The sequence below is a fragment of the Canis lupus genome, chromosome 32 (genome assembly GCF_003254725.2).
Source record: "Canis lupus dingo isolate Sandy chromosome 32, ASM325472v2, whole genome shotgun sequence".
Taxonomy (NCBI): domain Eukaryota; kingdom Metazoa; phylum Chordata; class Mammalia; order Carnivora; family Canidae; genus Canis; species Canis lupus.
This window is the reverse complement of record NC_064274.1, coordinates 12,083,099-12,109,484: the sequence shown is the minus strand read 5'-3', so window position 1 is coordinate 12,109,484 and position 26,386 is coordinate 12,083,099. Positions and strand designations below refer to the sequence as shown.

At 36.3% G+C, this 26,386-nt stretch overlaps 1 protein-coding gene across 8 annotated transcripts in view; it reads left to right on the top strand.

Annotated features, from left to right (window-relative positions):
- FAM13A (family with sequence similarity 13 member A) overlaps positions 1 to 26,386 on the top strand; it is a 344,934-nt gene that overhangs the window by 243,885 nt on the left and 74,663 nt on the right. For 6 of the 8 annotated variants that reach the window (XM_025424952.3, XM_025424933.3, XM_025424924.3 and 3 more), the window contains one exon: positions 13,973 to 14,014. The exons of the other annotated variants lie outside the window; for them this stretch is intronic. In XM_025424952.3, coding sequence (XP_025280737.1) covers positions 13,973 to 14,014 — 42 coding nt within the window. The remainder of the gene's footprint in view (positions 1 to 13,972; positions 14,015 to 26,386) is intronic. 8 annotated transcript variants of the gene reach the window in all.

Below are 26,386 nucleotides of genomic sequence, written 5' to 3'. Positions count from 1 at the left end.
CATGGATAAAATTACCCTGTGTTTTATTTAATCTCTTGTAAGTATGTAATCTTATTAGAGGGCATCTTTTTACCCTAATGTCTGCTTAGCTTACAATTTCCATGACTGACTTTTTAGCCCTTCTTAACATATTGTGAAAGTATGTAGAAGATAAATTTGTTATTGCTAATCTGTGACTGAGATGAGAGTAACAGATGTGGTTGAAAGCCAAGAATAAAATAAATACTTCAGTTCCCTTTAATGCGTTTTTCTATCTATTCATTACTTAATGTAATTTCTAGATAGATCTTCAAGGATGGCATTAACTGTTTAGAAACTCATGATCTTTAGAAAAAATTAGAGGTTGAATGTTTAGAATGTCACCCTCTGTAAAGTGAGGATCTCAGTTCTTACAATTCACTTCAAATGGCTTAAAGATAGGATCTTATTATATATCTATTGAGTTGTTTAGATCATTTCTATTATTTTTTAAAATACTAAAATATCTATATGTACTTCTTATACCAAAGGTTAAAACTCAAGACACTGTATAGCCTGTATAAACAATCTTGCCATCTGAAAAAGTTCCCCCCAAAAAATAAAATAATATTAGAAGGGGAGAAACCATATTGAGAATTGAAGTACATTTTCTTGGGGCACCTGCCTGGTGCAGTCAGTAGAACATGCAACTCTTGCTCTCAGGGTCATGAGTTCTAGTTCCAAGCTGAGCGTAGAGATTACTTTCAAAAAAAAAGTTTTCTTTTCTAGGTGACTAAATTTACCTTCTGTCATTAAAGAGATAGTATGCTTTATCAGATTCTAGGCTTTATTTATACCTCAGTCTCTTTGCATGATTTATATCCCAGCTGACTTTTTTCCTCATATACCGTGGGTCTATGGATAGGATCTCTATTTTATGTGTAGAAAGACTTAAATAGGCTAAGAAACATATCTTAATCCTGAGTCTTATGTCTACGACAAAACTCTCAAATTTCACAACTGTATTTTGATTTGCTGGATTAACTTTTCATTAACTACTAACTCAATTTATATCCACAAGGAATGATAATGGAAGATGAAATTAGGAACACTGATGATTAATTTAGATTCCTTTGATTTTAATGCATCTACATCAGCTTTCATGTGTTGGCATCCTATTCTTTGCTTGGTTTACTGACCCAACTGAGAAGCTGAGATTGAGAACATTTATGTAATTTTCTTGTTCATTACTCTGTCAGATTTTGATATACAATATATGTTACTGATTGCCTCTTTTATGATGATAAAATACATTGTAATTCCAAATTGCATTGGCTCTTTTGAGAAGACACAGAGAAACAGGGTTAATTAACATGTATTAGGGACCCAGCATGGAAACACTTCACTGAAACTTCTTCTCAGCAAAATTCATCTGGTCTTACTAAGTGTTGGTAGTTAGAATAACCTTCTGCAAACAAGAAAACTTTGGTAACATGGGATGGTGTGAGAGTTCACCAGGAAACACCCCAGGTAATGATGGTCCTGCTTATGTATCTTACGTTGTAGTGTTAGAGAGCCCTCTACTGCCTGTGGTGGTGACAGGCTTAATTTATCTATAAGCCCATATTTTTCCTAACTTGTTGATACTTGGATAGCAGCACTCCCTGCTAGCCTGCCTCCCCCTCCACAGAGACAGTCTAAGGAGGGGTTAAAAGCTGCCTCACTTCAAATCTGGGTTAACCCTTATGGAGTTGTATATCTAACCTTAGACTTCATTACTAATCTAGTCTATATTTGAACAAATAAGATCGCTGTGAGCTCTACTCTCATAGGATGGTTACGGTTTCCCTGGAGTCTAAATATTTGCTAATTAGTCCAAATAAAGAAGATATTATGAACTAAGATCAGAACATTTTTAAATTTTCCAGGGATCACCCTGTCTAAACCATGGAAAAAATACAGGTGTTGGGTATTCAGCACAAAGCAGTAGGGAAAGCAGTGGAAGGGAAGTAAACTTGTTATCAAAAAAAAAAAACATATCCAGGGATGCCTGGGTGGCTCAGCAGTTGAGGGTCTCCCTTTGGCTCAGGGCATGATCGTAGATTTCCCAAATCGAGTCCCACATTGGGCTTCTTGAATGGAGCCTGCTTCTTCCTCTGCCTATGTTTCTGCCTCTCTCTCTCTTTGTGTCTCGTGAATAAATAAATAAAATCTTAAAAAAAAAAAATCCAGATACTGACAGCTAGCTAGCCTTCCGAATTTGTTCAGGTCATTTTCCTGATCTATAAAATGGGGTGATAATGCCTGATATAACTTATGGGGGCAATTTCATAGAATATGACAGTTTTTTTGTAAATGATAAAACTATTCACATATAAAGAGTAGTATATTACTTTTCTTTTTTAATTTTTATATTTGCAATACCTTTCAATCCCTTAAGTACAAGACTGTTTAACACAGTGAAGGTGATACTGTAGCATTGCATTCTATTTCCCTGGATAAATATTGGAAAGTAACCTAAAGAATGGCTTGCAGGAAGTGTCACTAAAAATACTGTGGAGTTGGGGTGCCTGGATAGCTCAGTAGGTTAACTGTCTGAGTCTTGATTTCAGCTCAGGTCATGACCTCAGGATCATGAGATCTTCAAGTCAGGCTCCACGCTCAGCAGGGAGTCTGCTAACATTCTCTCTCTCTCTCTCTCTCTCTGTCTGTGTCCCCCCCCCACACACACACGAAATAAGTAAATATATCTTTTTAAAAATACGATGGAATCAAATTTCTTGAAACTCTCAAAACTTTCTACCCTTCCTTTTTCCTATGATACCTATATATTTATGTGATGATCAGAATGAATTGCCAACAAATAGTTTATACTGTATAAAACCTTTTAAAAGGATTATTTATTCTTTTTTTTTTTTAAGATTTTATTTACTGGGATGCCTGGGTGGCTCAGTGGTTGAGTGTCTGCCTTTGGCTCACAAAGGTTGTGATCCTGGGGTCCTGGATTAAACCCTGCATCAGGCTCCCCTCAGGAAGGCTACTTCTCCCTCTGGCTAGGTCTCTGCCTCTCTCTCTTTGTCCCTCGTGAATAAATAAATAAAATCTTAAAGAAAGATTTTTTAAGAAATAAATAAATAAATCTTTTTTTAAGATTTTATTTATTTATTTGACAGAGCAAAAAACACAACCAGGAGGAGCAGCAGAGGGAGCAGGAGAAGTGGGCCCCCTGCTGAGCAGAGTCCAATGTGGACTCAGTCCCAGAACCCTGGGATCATGATTTGAGCCGAAGGCAGATGCTAAACCAACTGAGCCACCCAGGCACCCAGGATTATTTATTCTTTAAAGAGAACTGGAAATTACTTTTTTTGATAATAGCATTATTGAAATATAATTCACATAACCATGTAATTCACCTGCATAAAGTGTACACTTAAATGATTTTTAGTATACTCCTAGATTGTACAACCATCACATAAGCAATTTTAGAATATCTTTATTACCCAAAAGAAACTCTGTATGTTTTAGCTGTCAGCTGAATGTGTTTCCCCCAAATTCATATGTTGAAATTCTAATCCCCAGTGTGATGTTATTTGGAGGCAGGACATTTGAGGAGTAATTTGGTTTTTGTGGGTTTTTTTTAAGATTTTATTTATTTATTCATGAGAAACAGAGAGAGAGGGGTAGAGACACAGGTAGAGGGAGAAGCAGGCTCCATGCAGGGAGCCAATGTGGGACTCGCTCCCAGGACTCTGGGGTCACGCCCTGAGCCAAAGGCAGACACTCAACCACTGAGCCACCCAGGCATCCCTGTAATTAGGTTTAGATGAAGTCATGGAGGTGGCACTCCCATGATAGGATTGGTGTTCTTACAAAGAAATACAAGGGCCAGAGTACTCCCTCTTCCCCATTCCCCTCTCGCCACTATAGGGGAACATAGCAAGAAGCTGGCAGCCAGCAAGCTAGGGAGAGTTCTCACCAGAACCTGACCATGATGACACCATAATCTTAGACTTCCATTCTCTAGAATTGTGAAAAGTGAATGTTTCTATTGTTCAAGCCATCCAATCTGTGGTATCTTGTTAGAACAGCCCAAACTGACTAAAACAAGCCACAATCTCCCTATAATCCCCTATCCCAACTCTAGGCAACCACTAATCTACCTTCTGTCTCTAAAGATTTGCCTCTTCTGGACACTACCTTATAACCTGCAGGCAGCTTATTACAAAACCAAATGTGAAAGCTGATTTAATTCTCGCATAAGAATGGCATGTTAATGGGAAATAGTGGAGAGAGGGGTGGTTAAAAAAAAACCAAAATAGTTGATTTTCAAAATTAAGATACCTAAGTAAATTAAAATACTGGACACTGGAGAAGAGGAGAGACACAGGATACATTTGATAAAACCTTTAAAGTTTGGGATCAGGAAATCATGTATCTTATCAACTATAAGATCAAAAATCAGAAAACTTGAACTTAATAGAAATAAAAACAACAGAAAAAAATAAAAAATAAAAACAACAGAACTGCTTTACTCAGATCAAATTGAATGGAATTAAGACACTAGAAAAAGTTAAGGGTTGAGAAAGAGCTTAAGATCGTACATAAGTATGTTGCTGTCAGTAAAATGATCATGGAAAGAAATATAACTTCGCTGTCTAGATTAAAATAGCCCTGAAACCAAGATTAGGAACCAACCGCCAGCCAGAATAGACCATTGATACACTGTGTAGTATTTTTATAAGTGACTCTCCTTCATATTCAGTTCCTTGACTTAGCAGGAACTCCAGTGCCTGCCTGGCCCTGGTGCCTCTACCTAGCATGCACCTGCCACGTCCACAGTGCTGAACTCCCGGCATGCCACCTCCTGCCTTCACACATTCTCTTTGTTAAGGAGTTCCCTATCCGTTATCTTCCTCCTAGTAATGCCTCTATGATCCTCAAAACTCGTTCCCAGTGTTGGCTCATGTCCTCTAACCTCTAACCGCTTAAGTGAAAGGTCTGGAGCTCAGCTCTGCATGGCTCTGTGGCCTCCAGCTGGTTAATTAATCTTTCTAAGGTTTATTTTCCTTATCTGAAAAAATCCAGTTAGTGACACTCTCTCCGAGGGTGTCTTTGAGGATCATAGAAAAGGTCTATGAAGCTCTTAGCCCAAAGCCTTGACTTATTATGGTGAGCCCTCAATACCTGGTAACTGTATATATCCTTTTTCATAATCATTATCAAATTTCAAGTTTCTATTTCTCCCTAGCCTATAAATTCTGTAAGGATTTAGATCATACCTTATTAGCTGGTGTATCTGCAGTGCCTGTCATTGGCTACGATACATAGTAGTCACTCAAAAAATGCTCAATGGGCTTTTGTATCTGGCAGAGGAAGGGTTTGTTAGAAGAAAGATGAGAGGATACTTTGCATTGCTTTCTGAATATTTTTGTCTCCCTCAAGAAATCCACATTCAGACCTAACAGTTTGGTAAATTAGTATCTGTTAAATAAAATATATAATAACAAACCATCAATAATGTTAAAATGGTAATTATTTTTAAAAGTAAAAATAACTATTTCCTTCTTCTACAGGTATCCTCTCATATTCTTTTGAGTTTATTTAAAGATTAGAAAATATTTTAACGTATTTATTAATGTTGTAAAAATATTTTTTCATCAACTAATGTCAGCTCCCCCATAAAGAATGTTACTATATTTAGCATTCTAAACTATTACCTCCTTAAGGCAATCAATGAAAAGCATCACTTTTCTGAACAAGAATCTCAAAGACAAATGAAAGCTTCCAGCTTCCTTGAAAATAGTTTTGTGACTAAACCAAAAATTTCTGTAAGCCCCAAACAACCTTTGGGGCTTACAGTGAAATAATTTTCTTTTCCTGCTCTCAAGCCAGAACAAACAGATAGAATGTGTGGCAAGGCCATATTACCTTGCCTGAACACATCCTTTTCTGGGTTCACTCTACACCACAGAAACTACAGCATTTACATTACTGGCATAGTAGCAGGAACTCCCACCTCAAGGTGCCATTGAAGAAAAATTAATTTCTTACCTTTAAGGATGAGAGAAAACCCATGGCATAGTTGTGATTTCATTAGGTTTTGTTTTTTTTTTTTTCTTTTTTTTTTTTTTTTTTATTAGGTTTTGAATAGAATGGAACAAGATAACTTAAAATAATCAACATGCACATATCTGAAAATGCTTCTAGCTGGCCCAACTAATTTTACAAATAATAAACAGCGTATGTTTTCAAAATATTACATCAAACAGTAGTGTTAGTACTCAGCAAAGTCTTGATGATACTAATTTTACTCAGCCATTTACTGAGCACCTGGAGTGTTCTAGATGCTAGTGGTGGTACAAAGATGCTAGTTCCTGGACAAATCCAGGAAGTGAGGCAAGAGTCTGAACTCGTGAATTTTGGTGTTGTGTTGCTCATTTCTTGCTATGAACAATACATCAGAACCTGGAGGAAGAAGCATCTCCCTCACCAGGGTGCTGGAGATGGCTTTCGAGATTAGATGACACTTGAGCTGAAAGATGATTTTTTTTTTAAAGATTTTTTAATTTACTTATTCATGAGAGACACAGAGAGAGGCAGAGAGAGAAGCAGACAGGAGAAGCAGGCTCCATGCAAGGAGCCTGATGTAGGACTCGATCCCAGGACTCCGGGATCACGCCCTGAGCTGAAGGCAGACACTCAACCACTGAGCCACCCAGGCATCCCTGAAAGATGAAATATTTACCAGGCAGAGAGAGGTGGGGGAAACTTTTAAGACAGAGGGAACAGCACATACAAACAGGAGGAGTTACAAAAATGTAGTGAGTAGTCTACAGAGGTATGTTAGATTGGAAGGGACCTTTTGTGCCAGATTTAGACATTGGGATTTTATCCCAAAGCAATGGGAAAGTGGGAGAGACTTAAATTAGTATAAACCTGGTGGAGTATTAAGGATAAACAGGTATGGGTAGCAGGGAAATAGTACTGGTTCTGGAAAAGCCAAAGGCAATGGAAATAGAAGGAAATAGAAAACATCAAGTTAAAGAGACTTGTCTTTTTTTTTTTTTTTTTTTTTTTTTTTTTTTTTTTTTTTTTAGGGAGAATCAGCACAGTTTGGTGATTGGCCAAATGTGGGGATAAGGGATAAATTTCTTTAAGGAGAGCAGTTGGCTTGTTAACATGACTTCAGTGTAATAAAAGGAATTCTGTTCTGTGACTTCAAAACATATCTCCAGCCAAGATCCCCTGTGAAGTACAGTGTGAGCCTCCTGGCTGTCAGTCAGTCAGCAGTAGTTATGGTTCACTTCTGACTTTCTGACTGCAAGAAGAGACTCAGTGGAGCATAAAGGAACCCTCCCCTCACTGATGAGAAGCTCTTCCTTGACTGTGCACATCCTCATTCCCCTCAAATCTCTGAATGATGTTCATCAAAAGGACGTCCAGAGATGGAAGTTGTTAAGTGAATGGGACTGAATTAGAGAATTCCTTAGTTCCCTCCAAATATGCTTTTTGAATCTAAAAGACAGGATACAGGTTGATAAAGAATGCCACAGTTAAAAAAAAAAAAAAAAAAAAGAATGCCACAGTTATAAAATCGGAAGGAATCCAAAGAGACCATGTGTCCCCCGAGTCTCATTCTTGATACTATCCTGTGGTTCAACCAGGTAAAGAACATTTAAAGGAGACCTAGAAGTACTCTGTCTTCCCCAAGGCTTTTTAGAACTCTGTTGTCATGCCCACTACTGGATTTTTCTGGGACCATTTCCTCCCTCTCTTTCTCTGCCATCCGGATTGGACAAAATCGTTACTACTTTGGCCCAGAGCTGATTCCGGCAATGGGGCAGAGAAAGATAGAGTGTTTTCTTTCTGTCCTGTGGGAATATAGATCTTAATTCAACAACATTCATTGAGTGTGCATTATATATATCAAGGAAGGGAGAAGTAGAATTGGCATAGTGTTTTAGAACACTGTTTTTTTAACTGTGGTCATTTTTTTTAACTGTGGGTCATGACCTATTAGTGGTCATAAAATCAATTTAGCAGGTTGTGACCAGTATTTTACATAATTTACATAGGTTAAATGTAACACAATAGAAAATGTCTACTCAGGGGGGCCTGGTGGCTGAATAGGTTAAGTGTCAAACTCTTGATCTTGGCTCAGGTCTTGATCTCATGGTCATGAGTTCAAGTCCCCATGTTGGGCTCCACACTCGGTGGGAATATCCAAACAAGGTAAAAAAGTATCCAAACAAGGTAAAAATAATTTCATTAACTTTGTGTCCATTTTATGCATATGCATAAAAATATAAAATGTGTTTCTAAATGGATCATAGCCAAAAGTTTTTCTTTGAAAAACTTTTTTTAAAACTATTTTATCTGGACTACTTATTGAAGATACTTCATTTGAATGAGAGCTTACTACAAGCATGAAAATCAAATCCCCATGTCAGTGTTGGAAATCAATTCTAGTCATAGCATGTCCACAAAGGAATTTCTAGAGACAGCCTTTTTTGTAAGATGGAGACACCTTTGTTTGGCAGGTTCTTATTTCTGAATTTAGGGGAGGAAATTTAGTGGATATATTCATTTCCTGGGGCTGCTGTAACAAACAGATTGGCTTAAAACAACAGAAATCTATTGTCTTACTTATCTAATTCTAGAGGCTAGAAATCCCAAATAAATTTGTTGACTGGGCCATGTGCTCTCTGAAGACTCTGGAGAAGAATCTGTTGCAAGCCTCTCTAGGGCTAGTTCTAGGAGTTCCCTGGCTTGTGACAGACACATCTCTGTCTTCACATGGCGATTCACCCCATGTGCATGTCTGTCTGGGTGTCCAAATTTTCCCTTGTTATAAGCACCAGTTATACTGAATTAGGGCCCACTCTAATGATTTCGTTTTAACTCGATCACCTTTGTAAAGATTCTATTTCCAAATAATATTGACATGCTGAGGTACTAGAAGTTAATGTTCCCACATATCTTTCTGAAGGGACACAATTCAACCCATAACCAATATATTTTAAATTTCCACTAGGTGATCAAGAAAGTGGTAAAAATATTTTCCTATCTTATTGAGAAAAAAGTTCTCAATTTTTGAACATCTTTTTGTCTTGTCTGTTTATTTTGCCTCAAAAATAATAGCTCTTAGTGTTGGCTAAAAATACATATCCTGTGAATATTAACAGCTTCAGCTCTTGCATTAACCCTTTGGTCAGGAAAGTTGATTTGCTCTTAAATTTAAATTAAATAACTTGTTTTCATTTCTACTGGAGAGGTTCATGCCTGGGACTGGGCATAAATTGAAAATGCTCAAGGAAGTGTGGCATTTGAGGTTTTGTGGGGGAAGAAAGGAAAGAAAATGTGCTAGCTTTATTCACCTCATCACTCTAAGAAAATTCTCAACGTGAGGAAAAAACCTAATTCCAGAAAAAAATGTTTACGTCATACTTTTAATTGTATCCTATTGCTCCCTAGCTTAGCTCTCCCTTGTTGTTTTGGGTTAAGCCCCCCCACAGATTGTTTTTCTAGTTTCTCCCATGAATGAAAACCTAATCCTTATCATTTACTTTTTAATACTCTTCAGTACTCAAGGAACTATTGCAAACTATAGCTAAACTCAAATCACTTGAAAATTTTGTTAAATGTGTAAATATGCAGATGACTTTTTTTTTTTTTTTTTTTTTTGGTAGCCAGCCACAATAACCAATTAGGATGGTCTAATTAGAACATTTATCAGAACAGTTCAAAAGGGAATTGAATGGAATAGTGGTTTTGATAGAGGAGAGCTTGGTCTTATCTCACAGAGTCGAAGAATAAATCTCAGGGACAACAGAGAGTGAGCAAATCGATAGAAGTTTACTAAGCAGAGATAACAGAAAGCTCTCAAAAGTGAATGGAGTCCCAACAGGGTTGCCACTGAGGGCTTTTATGGTCTGGCCTTTATAGGAAACTGACCAGGGAACTTGGTAAATTTCTTGTCGATATCAGGGTAGATATTTATTTATTTATTTATTTATTTATTTATTTGTTTGTTTGTTTGTTTTTAAGATTTTATTTATTTATTTATGATAGACACACAGAGAGAGAGAGAGAGGCAGAGGGAGAAGCAGGCTCCTGGAAGCCTGACGTGGGACTGGATCGCGGGACCCCAGGATCACTCCCTGGGCCAAAGGCAGGCGCCAAACCACCAAGCCACCCAGGGATTCCCCTCAGGGTAGATATTTAAAACAAACATGGTGGACTTAGAGCTACCATAATAACAATATATTTTTTTTTAAATAACATGAGCACAAACAAGGTGTTCCCTTCTCTCTGGTTAATATCTCTTCCATAACAATTCTCTATATCTGGGATTTCTGCGATTACTTAGTAGCCATTAAGGGGGGATACTCCCTAACATTTTGGAGCTAGGGAGCCAGGTTTATTTTTTGTTTTTACTATCTTACCTCTTTTCTTGGATGGGTAGGAGCCTGACTGTGAGGCCTTTCTGTGTCCTTGGTGTTTGGTTTATGGGAGCCCACAGATTCCTGGGAGCCTGACTCTGGGCCTTTCCCTTATCTTTCCCTATCTAACCCCATCTGCCCCTAACTCATTACTAAATCAGTGTGATCCAGGAGTGGAAGGTCCATTCTGAATACCACACTCTGAGGATTCTCCCACCAGTATTTGGTTTCTCTCAGACATGGAAAGTGCCATGCATTTATGATATAAGCTTGCTGTGTAATTAAATTGATAGACATTTTTATTCTGTAGCTTCAGGTTAGAAATTAGTGCAACTTGTGAAGAAACTGTAAGTCTAGGTGTTATTAATATATGTGTATTTGCCAGCATTGAGCCACATAATACATTAGACTGGGATCCCCCTAAAAACATAGTATCTGTTCTTGCTCTTCTCAGTTGTAGGTTCCTAGGTTTGGACAGTTATTTGGGTCTATTTGATAAACATTCTTCCCAGGGGTAGTTGTCTTGAGAGAATATATCACCACATGTTTGAGAACATGAAGCACCTGATTGCCTGACATACATGAGGACATACATGAGGTGGCTGCCCATATCTCTCAATGTATGTTCCAATTTTAAAAAGAGAAAAAAGACAAATTAATGGCTGCTTAAGCTTGGCCATTATTCACAGTTAGCAATCAGGAAATAATTAAAACCTGGTGTTTATACTGGTGACCAAGGAGGAAATTGAATGATCAGAGTTTGTCATTGACTTAATTTCATGACACTCATTCCCTTTCTCATTCATAGGATTTGTGCTTATTTTTTAAAATTAAGAGTGAGTCAAGTTATTTCTCAACTTAAAATTTAGGCCAAAAATTATGAATCATTTAATATCATTGGACATGCCTAAAATTAATGTAAATCCAGGAACGGGTATAAATAACCTTTATAAATAGATGCTTAGGGGCCTGTAATAGTAAAAATCCATTTTGTGCAAATATAGAAATGGTGACTTTTATTCAAATGTTTTGTATTCTGATATCTAAATTTTGCAGAAAAGTTTATTTTCTCAGTTCTGTTTGGAAGAATTGTCCTTAATCATTTTTTCATAAAATTGCCTATAAAATTCAGTGCAGGGGATCCCTGGGTGGCTCAGCGATTTGGCGCCTGCCTTTCCAGAGGGAGAAGCAGGCTCCACACAGGGAGCCCGACGTGGGACTCCAGGATCACGCCCCGGGCTGTAGGCGGGCTAAACCGCTGAGCCACGGGAGCTGCCCACGCCAATTGTTTTTACCTGTCCATCCCACCATATTCTGATGGGTTAAAACTGAAGGGAAGACGGTGAATAACAAAAATGGACTAACATGTAATACAATAACGTAGACATCACTAGCTGTGTGACCTGCATGTTATGTGCCCACTCAGAGCCCACTTTGCTCAAGTTGAGGAGCAAGTACCAGGAGGGGTTTTGATGAGGATTTACATAAGTTAATTAATGTTGGAGCACCCAGTAAGGAGCATCTGGCTAATGAATAAATGTGTGCCAGAGAAAAGATGTGAAGGAAGAAAGGATTGATGTTTACTGCCTCTATTTGCTACAAAGAAATTTAGCACACACACACACAGAATAAACATTAGCCAAAAAATAGGAACAGCTGTATTTAGAACTCTGCACCCTCTAAATCTTCTCCCAAAAGCACTTCAAAGTTCTAAGGAAACCAACCGAACTGTTAATTGAATCTTCACTAAAGTACCCTTGTTAATTTTCATTAAAACTTGTTACATGTTAGAGTTAAAGATCTGTTCTGGGCCCAAGAGTAGTTAGTACAGTGCCCATTTTTATAACACATGGAAGCAATTTTCCTATAATAATAAAACTGTTACACGTTTTTCACTGCAGCCTTTTTGCATAGTGTTGATCATAACTAGTACTTTTTGACAGTGAATCCTTGAGAGGAAACCCAATTCCAACATTTTTAAATAATTTTTTTGTTAAGTGTTTTCAAGAAATTTTTTGAAACCACTATGTAGGCTTCTTGTACCAGTTTTGCTTAAAGCAGTTCCCTCCTGTGAGAGCACTGCTCCAGGTAGCTTCTTCCCAAGACACATGGACATTTATTTCCCAGATGTCATCTCTAACTCTTCAGCTCTGCGGCCTGACTCTATGAGCTTTGCCCTCAGTCCACTCACATTAGAGTCGATGATAAAGCTGATCCATCACTTATGTATCACTTGGGAAGAATTGGCACAACTGATTGCAAACATTAAAATCTTTGGCAGCTGAAACATCAGAACAGCTAAGCTATAATGAAATTGGAAACCAAAATCATGAAAGAATGAAAAATAGTATGTCATAGTTTATGTGCCATCTTCCAACTAAAATGTTAAGACCTTTTCACCTTCCATGACAGGTGTGTTTCTGTATGTTTCATAATATAACTTTGTAATAAGATTTTGCCAGTATAGTATTATCAACTGAAGCAAACTTTTTTCATCAATTATCCTTTAGAAAATAAGAAATGAGCTGAGAGAGAGGGAAAGCTAACATTATCTACTTGCTTCCCCAAAGGTAGTGTGTATGTGTGTATGTATATGTGTGTGTATATATATATATATATATATATATATATATATATATATATATATTCCAGGTGGTGTACAAGATTAACCATAGGGATATAAGAAGAAGAAATTAGAGCTTCTTTTTAATTTTATCTAATAGTTTATATTTCTACTTTTATCTGTTTAATGATGTACATAATTAGTAGAGATAGATACGTAATCGTATATTGAGGGGATTGCTGTTTAAAAGCAGATTTTATGAATGCATAATCAAAAAAATCCAAAGACCACTCCAGCAGACACTGAGACTCATTCTTTGCTCTGAAGTCATTTATCAGAAGAAAAACCCATATTAAAGGAAAAAATATTGTATATATCTTACACTTTTAAAAATACTTTTATATCAAGCTTCATATTGTGTTTGAAGAATGTAAACTATCGCATTATTTGAATAATGTAAACTACTTCTGTAAGTTTATTTATGTCCTTACATGTTATCCGTATTAATATGTAGAGTAACTACAGAGGACAAAGTACAAGAGGGGTGTTTACTGATGTGCCTCTCATTGCTAGGGCATCATTCCTAAAGTGGTTTACACATAAAGGAGTATTTTCTTGGCTGTTTCTTACTTTCATCATTGTGGTAATGAGCTATAATTAACTTTATTGAGATAATTAAGTATGCAATCATTTTAGGGGTTTATGTATACTATATGGAACTTGGATTGGGCTTGTAGAAATAAGGTAGTAAAAAGCTTCCTCATGAAAGTGTGATGTGAATTACTTTTGCCTGAGGCTAATCTTGAGAGAAACCTCTTTTGATGGTCTCCCATAAAGAAGTAATTGACCTTGGCTAGGTCCAAGGTAGAGTGTGTTTTACTAACTTTACTCCATTGTGAGATGAGTTCTAATGTGTCGAAATAAAATTTGACAGGTAGAACAGAGTTTTAGCAAAATTGATATGTTAAAATATTAACAGAAATTAATTCAAAATTTATTTTCCTTTTAGTTCGCAAGAAGATGAAAGACCTATATCACCTTTCTATTTGAGGTATTTATTTGATTTTTGTTGTTCTATTACAGGGAATGGAGGAGGGGTAAGGCTCCTTTGAGTTTATTTCCCCATTTTAATAATTTTCAATGAATATTCTACAGTGTGGCCAAACTAAGCTCATTGGAACCCTTCACCATATTGTTCATGCTGTTTTTCTTATCTTTGGTTTAAGAAATCTTTTTTTTTTTTTTTTTAATTTATTTTTTTTTATGATAGTCACACACAGAGAGAGAGAGAGAGGCAGAGACATAGGCAGAGGGAGAAGCAGGCTCCATGCACCGGGAGCCCGACGTGGGATTCGATCCTGGGTCTCCAGGATCGCGCCCTGGGCCAAAGGCAGGCGCCAAACCGCTGCGCCACCCAGGGATCCCTGGTTTAAGAAATCTTAAGACAAATTTAAAAGAGCTAAAAAGATTACAAGGAGATATTTTGTTTTAAAATTCAGACATGTCGGGATCCCTGGGTGGCGCAGCGGTTTGGCGCCTGCCTTTGGCCCAGGGCGCGATCCTGGAGACCGGGGATCGAATCCCACATCAGGCTCCCGGTGCATGGAGCCTGCTTCTCCCTCTGCCTATGTCTCTGCCTCTCTCTCTCTCTGTGTGACTATCATAAATAAATAAAAATTAAAAAAAAAAATAAAAAAATAAAAAAAAAATAAAATTCAGACATGTCAAGGTAGCTATGTCAATTTCAGAAACTGCCTAATGATTAGGCTGTTAATCTACATTTTAAAATTTTTTATTCCATGCATATATGCAGATAGGGGAGGGGTGTGAGCACAAAGCCTCAGCTATGTTAGATCATTTTCTAAGTAGTAGTGGAGTGTGAAACTAAGTATTCAGCAAGTTCACAGTTTAGGGTTATTTTCTAAAGCTTATAAAGTCGTAATAACAACTATTAAAACAGGTGAATTTACAGAATTTATTTTTTTTGAAGATTTATTTATTTATGATAGACATAGAGAGAGGGGCAGAGACAGGAGAAGGGAGAAGCAGGCTCCATGCCGGGAGCCTGACGTGGGACTCGATCCCGGGACTCCAGGATCGCGCCCTGGGCCAAAAGCAGGGGCTAAACCGCTGAGCCACCCAGGGATCCCCGAATTTATAGAATTTAAAGTAGATGTTAACCCTCTCCTCAATTTTGAGATCTACTTTTTTAAAGAAATGTCAGGATATATGTTACATAGCTTGTTTTTGAATCTGATTTGTTGTAATAGTCTCAGAGTTAGATTTAGGCTTTAATTCAACCAACAGTAGTTCAGAAATATGTCATAGGACTTCAATCTTAGTCAAGTAACTGCTTTTCAGTACTGTTCTGCCCTTCAGCAACTCAAAAAATATTGCATAATCACGTTGTGGCAAAAGAGAGAACATTTGAGGTTTTAGTTTGAGACAACATGGTGGTCCATTTGATTCACTCTGGTTTCCTGCCAACCAAATCACCATATTCTGGTTTGTAGGTTACCTCAACTATACACATGAGGGTGTGGTTGCCGAGTATATGGGGACTCTGGTCTTCATCATGTAAATACACACAGTAATATCAAACAAATGATTATCATACCTTAACAGAAAGTAAATTTTACACAGTACAGAAGACTGCAGCTCCAGATCATGCCTACAAATAAGAAGTATTCTCTGTCTTATTTTTATTCCTCTGGGTAATATCAGTCTATGTTTTATATAGTATTGAATTTTATTTTTTTAATACTTTTAAAAAGCAGATGGGAAAAATAGGTTCATAAGTCTTAAGGCCTTAAAAGATACATAATTATGTTTTCTTACATGGTGATTTTTTCATTGTTTGGATTAATGTGGCTTTGAAAAAATTCTGTACTTGTAAAATGAAAGTTAAAGAATATAAAGAAAATGTATTTGCCATAACTCTTGGTAGAAGCTATTTGATATCTTAATGTTAAGAGTCATAAAAATAAAATACTACAGAAGTAGGAAAAAAGTGAATATGTATACTAGCCCGCATGTATAGGAGAGTTAATATTGCAGAAAAAGGAAGTTACCAGCAGATACTCTGGAAATTTTAACTAAATGGAGCTATTTAATAAATGAGAAAATAATTATTATTTGTCCTGAAATTAAAATCTCAAATGTGGTTACTTTTTGTGAATAGCATAATAGGATAGTTTTAGAAATTGGTACAAGTTAATTTAACTTTTTATTATCTACTTGGCATGAAGTAGAAGAATCTGTTAGTAATCCATGAACCTGTTTGGAGGGAGGTTTTTTTTTGGTTTTGTTCTCAAATAATTTACATGGCTGCTTTGAGATTAACTTTTCTTGGGTTGTTCTAGCATACAGAATTCAAGTGGAAGAAAGAAAACGTGATTCCTAACTATGGTTAAAGTTCTTTAAGATTTTTGCACTAGAAACATAATATGTCCACTGATAATTTAAATTTCAAATTAGTGCACTTTTATCACACTATCTCTGGTAAGAACAAATGAGTGTTTAAGTGTTTTAAATATATTTACATTTCTGTAGCTTCTTTGTCTTCCGTTCCTTTCTCTCCTACTTTCTTAAGATTCCCTTCCTATAATGCTCAGAAAGGGCAGTTACTGCTAGACTCATGAATTTCATAATGATTTGTCAACATGATGAAAAACTAAATTGGCCTTTTTAAAATCCAAAATAATATTTACTGTGCCTTTGAAAAATAAAAAGTGATTGGTGGTTGCAAAATGATATCTTCCATGACTAGGAATATTGAATATTGAGTGCCGTGTATTAAGTTTTAAAATTGTTGACTGGCCAAGGTTTTTTTGTTTTGGGGGTTTTGGCTTTTCTGAGCAGGGATGGAGACCAAGAGGAAAGGTCCAAATGAGATGAGACACATCAGCTGAGATGGATACTCTCACAAAGTCAATCCAGCCACAGGCAGCCAGGCAGAGAGGCTGGGGATGGGACAGCTAGCTGGTCAGTGGTGGAATATTCAGGGGTGGTTTATTGTGAAAGATCCAGCATGAGGTAGAATGGCAAAACTCAGTGGCTGCAAGTCTGAGAGTGGGCAGTCTTCGGGAAGACCAGATCAAAACAAAAGATAAGAGCAAGGCAGGGCTCCAGTGTCAGAGGAAGGAGAATAAATGATCCATAAGGAATTCAGATACATGAGATCAGATAAGCATCCAGCTGTTGGAGTGGGGACAAGGTGCGTTATTTATAATGAAGACAAGAGTCTGTGTCTGGCGTAGAGGATAGAGATGGAGAGCATGCAGGGGACCTGCAATGCACTAGTGGGGATTCCAGAACCTTTCTATGGCTACAGGAAGGAAGGTGGGATGCAGGAACTGGGAGCCAGAGGCCATTTCAATTGTTACCTTGCTCTACTTCTCACTTTGTAGAATTTCAGTGTCTGTGATTATGGTTCTCTGCTATAAACACTTGTGGCTGAACCACGTTAGTCTACTGTACATTTCAGTTGCCTCCAGTTTTTAAGATTGTTATTAATAGACATGCGCTCATATATTCTCATTCTTGATAAAATGTGTTCTGTAATAAGAACTGTCTTCTGTAATTTCAGCACTTCTCCACCCTAGCCTAACTCACCAGAACACTTGTCCTTTTTTTTTTTTTTTAAAATGAAAGAAATAGTAGCTACAAATCTGCACTTGCTGCGGTTTCCTGTGGCAGGATGACTGCAGCTACAGTAGCTCAAACAGTAGGTGTCATTGTTCCCTAGACGCTCATTAGAGATTACCCACCCTGTTGAACTGATTAAGGAAATGAAGGGGAAGAACAAGTTATACCAAATCGTTGGCAAGATTGCCACAAAATAGATGAGAACCGGGATGCCTGGGTGGCTCAGTGGTTGAGCACCTGCCTTCATCCCCAGGGCCTGATCCTGATGTCCCAGGACCAAGTACCAGCATGCATGGAGCCTGCTTCTCCCTCTGCCTATGTTTCTGCCCCTCTCTCTCGGTGTCTCTCATGAATAAATAAATAAAATCTTTAAAAAAAAAATAGACAAGAACCTGCAAACTTCAGGTTAAGAACATTCTTGGCAAGGATGTCCATACCCTGGGCTCTCGTGGTCTCAGCTGGACTCCCAGAAGGTGCCCCTACCTCAGTTGCTCAATTTAGCAGCTTACTATAGGCATTCTGTGCCACCTCTAGCCTGTTATTGTCTGAATTCTTTTGCCTGTCATCCAGTCCGATCTGGCTAGGATCTGTTGCTAGTTCTACTTTCATTTGTCTGTGTCTTCGGTATCTGCAAACGCAGATTTTGATTTCTTTGTGTATTCCCACTGGGATTGAGGCTCTTAATCTCTACTTTCTATTTCTCCATCTCTATCCACTCCCATCTCAGCTATACTACCTTCAGATTCCTTATGGCCAGATTCACATCCTATCTTGATCCCATCCCATCTTATCCTGTCCCATCTGACTTCTACTCTTGAATTCCTTCTTAAAAAATTTCTGGATTATATATACAGTTTGTACACATAGATGATACGTATAGCCTGTATACAAAGCCCATCTCTGCCTATGGTTTGTCAAAATCCTAAATGTGCTTCGGGGGCTACATACCTATCATCAGTCTTAGTCACTGGGCTCTAACCAGCTCACCTGACCTCTGAATGGTACTCCTTGCTCTAAACCTGCCTTTTAGCAACTGTGCTAATCTGCTTTTTCTTTCTCATTTTGTGCTCCATTGATATTCTGAAATTGATAGTCTTTATCAATTACAGCCCAAGTTTTAATACTCACAAAATGAAGCTAAAATACCATTTTAGCAGATTTGGAATTGCTTAGGGTCAGTTTCAGTATTTATGTTTTCTAATTTTCCTGAATCAGGAACATCAAATAATTTGTTTCTAAATTAGCTGTCTGAAATGCAAATCATTCTTCAGTATTTTAATAATTTTATTCCTTGAAACTAGGGATCATTAATTTATGAAAGTCTTTTAACTATAGATTTACATTGAAGAAAAAATTAGCTTTGGATAAATTTATTTTTTTTATTTTTTTATTATTTTTTAAGATTTTATTTATTTATTCATGAGAATACACAGAGAGGAGAGAGAGAGAGGTGGAGACACAGGCAGAGGGAGAAGCAGGTTCCATGCAGGGAGCCTCACGTGGGACTCGATCCCGGATCTCCAGGATCAGGCCCTGGGCTGTAGGCGGTGCTAAACCGCTGAGCCACCTGGGCTGCCCGCTTTGGATAAATTTAGATTAAAACATTACCTGACATTAGACGGGATCTGAAAAGTATATCATGCCACTCCTATCTTGATATGTAGAAAAGTTTTTATAGAGCATTTTCAGATAGCTCTTTGGGGATTACCTTTCCAAACAATTTGTGGTAGAATGTGTAGGGTTATGATTTTTTGGTCAACTTTATGAAATTTTAATAGTTTATTTTTCTTCTTAACTATATTGTATGTTTTTGAAATTATTTTGAGGTAAAAATCTCATCAGATGGGATAGTTTAGAAAAATGTAATATATCACGCATTATATTTGTTGTTGACTATTGAGTGCAGTAAGCAAACAGTCTCTTTTTTTTTTAAGATTTTATTTATTTATTCATGAGAGATACAGAGAGAGAGAGGCAGAGACACAGGCAGGGGGAGAAGCAGACTCCCTGCAGGGAGCCTGATGCGGGACTTGATCCTGGGACTCCAGAATCATGGCCTCAACCACCAAGCCACCCAGGCGTCCCAACAAGCAGGCTCTTTATTTTATTATCTATTTGATTTTTTTTCCCCAGATAATAAAGTCAATTAGATATTTGGGTGTCTTTAGACACAAATAACTATATATTAAAATTGTTTCCCATGCCCTTTTTTAACTAGAACAGTGTTTCTAAATTGAGGAAACACATCATTTCTGCCTGTGGAGTTCTTTTTGAGGGCATGGGAGGGTAAATGTAAATAACGAAATATAAACAACTTGAAATTTACCATTTTAACCATTTTTAATTATTTTTTAAAATGTGACAAAATAACCATAAGCATACAGATTGCCATCTTAGCCATTTCTAAGTGCATTTCCACTAATAATGTATGAATCTAATTGCTCCTTACCTTTATTAACACTTATTATCTTCTGGTTTTTGATAACACTACCATTATGGTACAAAGTATGTGGAGCTCTTTAAATATGCTGGGGTCTCACTGGCCAAGATTCTGAGCCTTCAGTGGTGTTGGGTGTCCATATTTCCAGTAAGTATCATGAGATAGTCTTTTCAACAATTAGTGCTGGGAAAACAGGATATTCACATACCCTGTGATATCATATCATATACAAGAATTAACTCAAAATGGATCAAAGACCTAAATGTAAGAGCTAAATATACAGGAACTCTTAAAAGAAAATATGAGGCAAAAGCTATGCAGCCCTGAATTAGGCAGTGATTTCTTAGATATGACACCAAACCACAGGAGATAAAAGAAAAAGTAGACAAATTGGACTTCATGAAATGTTTTGAACTTTGTGGATTAAAAAAAAAAAAAAGACTATCAACAGAAAGAAAAGGAAGAATGGGGAAAATATTTGCAAATCATTTATCTGATAAGGGATTAGTATCCAGAATATAGAGAGAACTCCAAAAAATCAATAACAACAAAATTATTTTTTAAATGGGCAAAAAACTTGAGTAGATACTTGTCCAAATAAGTTGTACAAATGGCCAATAAGCACATGAAAAGATGCTGAACATCACTAATCATCAGGGAAATGCAAATTAAAACTATAATGAAAAACCAGCTTCCCATTTAAATTTTAATGATGTAACTTACACCCATTAGGATGTCTGCTTTGAAAAATAAAAAGTATTGGCAAAGATGAAGAGAAATTGAAAACAGGGTCACGGGGTCCTAAAGAGATGTTTGTACATCCATGTTTATAGCAGCATTATTTGTAATAGTCAAAAGGTGGTAACAATCCAGGTGGCCATCATTGGATAAATAGATAACAAAATGCAGCATATATACACAGTAGAGTCTTACTCAGCCTTTAAAGGGGAGGAAATATCTGATATACACACAACACAGATGAACCTTGAGGACATTTATGCTAAATGAAATAAGTTAGTCACAAAAAGACATGTGTATGATTCCACTTATGTGAGTACCTAAAATAGTCAAATTCATAGAGACACAAAGTAGAATGGTGGTTGCCCGGGGTGGGGGGGGGAGGGGAGAATCAGGAGTTACTGTTTATTTGGTACAGGGTTTCAGTTTTACAAGATGAAGAGTCCTGGAGATACATAGAATGAATTCATTCTGTGAATATACTCAGTGCCACTGAACTGTACACTAAGAAATGGTTAAAAAAGTAAATGTTATGTGTGCTTTACCACAAGAAATTTGAGAGGAAAAGTGTCACATAAGAGATTTTAATGCATACCCCTAGATGAAAACCACTAAATCAGACAACTAATATAATTATTTTATAGTGAAGAATGATTATAAACTTAACTAATGTTCATCAAATAATTCTTTAGGGATTCAATATTGAATTCTTCATATCTGAGCTAGTCATATTTTTTATTTAGTAAGAAACAAGTATAGATTCTGAGTTTAATTCTATCAATGTTAATTAAGATACTAAGCACATTGTTTAGGCTATGCTGATATAGATAAATTATATAATTTTTAAGTTTTTTATGCTTCTCTTCATGTCTTTCCTCAGCATGTTAAAACAAAGGAAAAATAAACTCACAGGAAATGACACTTTTATGGCCATTCTATTTAGATCTCTTATTGTTTCATTCTTCAGTCTCCCTCCTTCCTATAGACTTTTGTTTATAAAAACTTCAGAATAGGGATCCCTGGGTGGCGCATCGGTTTGGCGCCTGCCTTTGGCCCAGGGCGCGATCCTGGAGACCCGGGATCGAATCCCACATCGGGCTTCCGGTGCATGGAGCCTGCTTCTCCTTCTGCCTATGTCTCTGCCTCTCTCTCTTTCTCTCTCTGTGACTATCATAAATAAATAAAAATAAAATAAAAAAAAATAAAAAAAAAAACTTCAGAATAAAATGTAAACCTTTAACTTAAACAAATAAAAGACCAGGTCTACCTAATGTAACTACTCCAGCTTCCCATTTAAATTCAAATGATGATACCAAAGGCAAGAACTAGAGATAGCTTTGTAACAACGATAAAACCATAAAGATCACACATCAGTGAGATGGACTGAGAAACATATTATCACCTATAGGCTTCATGTTCCACCATCTAAACAATACAGATGACCACAAAGAAAGAACAAAGGGGGAAAAAAAACTAAGTTGGATTCCTTCCTTTGTCTACTGCACTGACCAGAAAAACAAATGACATTCACCCTACTGAACAGAAAGTTTCTTTCTGAACCATTAAGAGATCATCTGCATATTCGTTTTCACCTCTCTTCCCCCATTAGCTTCTTTGTGTCAACATCTATTCAAAGCCTAGAATATTTAGTATACAAAACTATCCCCCTGAGATATTCAATCACTTAAAGCATTTAAGAAGAGGATAAAAAGGCAGAAGGATTATTGGACATATAATGCATGCTTTCAGAAGTACACTGTACAAAAAAAAAAGAAAGGAGAAATTTATTCCTGTTTCTCCAGCTTATGCAGAAAATTGGACCAAATAGCATGTGCACCTATCAATGCATTATAGATTGTTCTAGGGCAGACTCATATGGTGGTTCTTAAAATCTAATTTCATGAGCAGGCATCTGCCCACAGCCAAAGGACAATGAAATAAACAAAGAACAATCTACCTACCCAGGTTGTTGATAATGACCTTGTCTGGGATTGATGGATTCTCCTTAGGAACCACAAAACACAACTATTTGGGACCTATAAAGAGAAATTACAAACTAAGAGAAAGGATGACTTACTTTGAGAACTCAATGTAAAAACATTTCAAAGTATTGCTTTTTATATGATTCAGAAGAAAACTTGAAAAGTAATATTACTAATCTTCTCAAAAATGCTCAAAGACATAACCAACCCTCTTTGAAACATAAGTAGGAACCTGTAAGGCTTTACAGGTAATCCAATAGGTTTACAATTACAAGGCTAGAGACATAGAAGAATAGCTGAAATAAGGAAGGAAAAGGGAGTCTAGAAATATATTAGCAGAGATTTCAAAAACTATGTGGGAAACAGTAAAGAGCAGAAATTATTTAAAATAAATCAGGTACATGATGAAAAAGAAACTTGAGAAGCTCCCCCAAAAAGGAGATCAAAGGATAAGAAAAAACTGATAGAAATAATGCTAGATATGAAGAAATTAGGAAGCCAACCTAAAAATTATAACTCTAAGGAAAAAACCATATTAATAGAAATACAAGTAGAAATCAAAGTTTATGCCCAGATAATTGAAAGGTGTATTTTAAAAAGAATTTTTTTTAATTAAGTGAGAAACCTGATTATAATCATTGATGGAGGGACAAAGAGAGTAACAAAATTCTGAATTTCTTGTCTTGCATGGAAGGTAGAACAATAGAAGCAGAAGTCAAGAGTTTTGAGGGTTTTTTTGTTTGTTTGGGGGGGGGGTTTGAATTTTTAAATTACATTGAATTAATTAGAATTATTAAAATCTCTAATTTTAATAATTAGAGATATGGATATGAGAGGCAACTACTAGTAGAAATTTGTATAAGATGTCTATAATGTGAATCTCAGAAGATAAAAGCAAAGACAGAAATCAGAGGAAAAGGAATCTCCAAATTAGAAAACATAAAGCAAAAACACAAAACTAGAACAAATACATCAATTATGACAATAAATATAAATGGTCAAATTCTTCAATAAAAACTGAAATTATAAACAAAACTTAGGTTTATTTTGCTCCAAAGAGCCATACCTGAAACAAAATGGCACAGAAAGGTTAATAATAAAAATCTAGAATTTAGGGATGCCTGGGGTGACTCAAAAGTTGAGCACCTGCCTTCAGCTCAGGTCCTGATCCTGGGGTCCTGGGATTGAGTCCCACAGTGGGCTCCCCTCAGGGAGCTTGCTTTTTCCTCTGCCTATGTCTCTGCCTCTCTCTGTGTGTCTCTCAAGAATAAATAAAATCTTTTTTAAAAATCTAGAATTTATATCTGATAAATGTGAACAAAAGGAAAGCAGAGAGGGGCAATATCAATACCAGGAGAGCCAGAGTTCAATGCCAAACTTGTGCAACAGGACAAACCTAGACTTACTTTTTAAGTTAAAATCCATACTAAACACATAAAGGTTATAAATAAGCATGTGTAAAATAGCACAGCTTCAAATGATAGAAATTTAAACTCTTAAGTTAGCAAGAATAAACAGGCAAACACATTTGAAGTATAGAACTTCTGCATGCAACTATATGTCTATAATAAACAATTTACAAAATAAATAGCACTGAGAATTTTATATAATACATGAGATTTCAAATAAATGAGCATTACATACTAAACTTTGCACCCTATAAGTAGAGCTCAAACATTCCAGCTACTTTCCAAAAATTTCAGTTGTATCTGAAAGTTCTTCAAGAGTAGAAATTTTAGGGGCACTTGGGTGGCTCAGTAGGTTAAGCATCTGTTTTTGGCTTAGATTGTGGTCTTGGGGTCCTGGGATTAAACTCCACAACAGACTCCCTGCTCAGTGGGTAGTTTACTTGTCCCTCTCCCTCTGTGCTCCTCCCTCTCAAATAAATGAAATCTTTAAAAATAGAAAGTAAAAATATTCACAGTTCTGTATTCTGACCACAGTGTAATTAATACCAAAAAATTCCAATCAACCAATGAAAACTCTCTTAAAGGGAGGAAAAAATTCAGAGGTAATAAAAACTATTGTAGAACTATTGATAAGAAAAAGGGGGAAAGTACATGTCAAAAAAATTTGTGGATCTAAGCTCTTTTTATGAGGTAACTTCATCTTCTTAAGAATGAAAACAAATGAACCACACAATCAGAATAAGAAACCATATTAAAAAAAAAAAAGCAACCTCTTAGAAATTTAAAAGGTTGTAATAATAATAAATGGGAAAAAGAACAGAACTGATGTTTGAATCCAGGAACTGGTTCTTTGGGAATAAAAATGAAAATTATAAAATAGAAAAACTTCTAGCAAACTTAAGGAAAAAAAAAACAGAACAAAACTAATAATCAGAATTGAAGTTTGTGGTCAAGGGATATAATAGTTTTTAAAAAGATTAAAGACTGCTCCCAGGGCACCCAGGGCACCTGCTCCCAGACTGCACCTAGGGCACCTGGGTGGCTCAGTTGGTTGAGTGTCCAACTCTGGATTTCGGCTCCGGTCATGATCTCAGGGCCATGAGGCTCCATGCTCAGCAGGGAGTCTGCCTGAGAGTCTCTCTCTCTCCCCCTCTTTCCTCTCCTCTTGCTCACTTTCTCTCTCTATTCCTCTCTCAAAAAAAAAAAAAAAAAGATTATAAACCGCTTGATGTAATTTTATACTAATAAACATGAAAATCTAGAAATAAAAAGTTTTCTGGAATGTATACATTTCAAAAAAGAAAATTCCATTTGAATCCAAAAAAGTACTTCAAGTAATCTGTTCTAAGAAAACAACTAGATGTACAGCTAACTACTTATATGAATAGCAGCATTATTGGAGAATAGGGATTATGGAAAAAAAAAAAAGAGAGAGAGAGAATAGGGATTATGTCCTTACTAAGAACACACTCAGAAGCCAGAGTACTGAGAGAATCAGAGATGTGTAAACTTAGTGAGAGATTAAACCTCTGAACTTCAATTTCCTCATCTATAAGTGAGTATACATAGGGAACTATTCATTTCATTCATAATTTTGCTTTACAAAGACCTCAGTCTAAAAACTAAAACTCTGAATTTCTTTTTATGCAAAAACATGCTAAATATGTAAAACTGACAACTCCAATAATTAGGGCCTGAACAAAAAGCTATACAAAAGGTGAGTATTTTGATATTTTGATGGGTTCTACTTAATTTGTTAGAAAATAGCTAATAGATTATCAAAACATGGAAATGAATAATTTTTTTCTTCAAATCAGCCCTAATATTTAAAGGAATAGGAAGTGTGAGGGTTGATGAAGCATGAGGATAAATATTATCCTCCTTCTAACTAATATCCCTGTAGTATGTTTTTAATTTATGTTCTAGTATTATGTGCATACGATTTGATTTAAAACCAAAATGCAAGGGGTTTTTTTAGATCCAAACTGTCTTCAATACCACCACAAAAGGGTAATGCAATTTTTGTCAAAGTTTGAATACCTGTAAATGCTCCATTAAGTTTCTACATATCATAGTTAAAGGTTAAAGCACAATGAATATTGAAGATCAAATGTATTTGTTTTAATGTATGATATTGTCCACAGAAGACATGGTTTTAATGTAAAAGTTTTAATTAGAAATCTGTTATACAATTGCAAGAAATACCA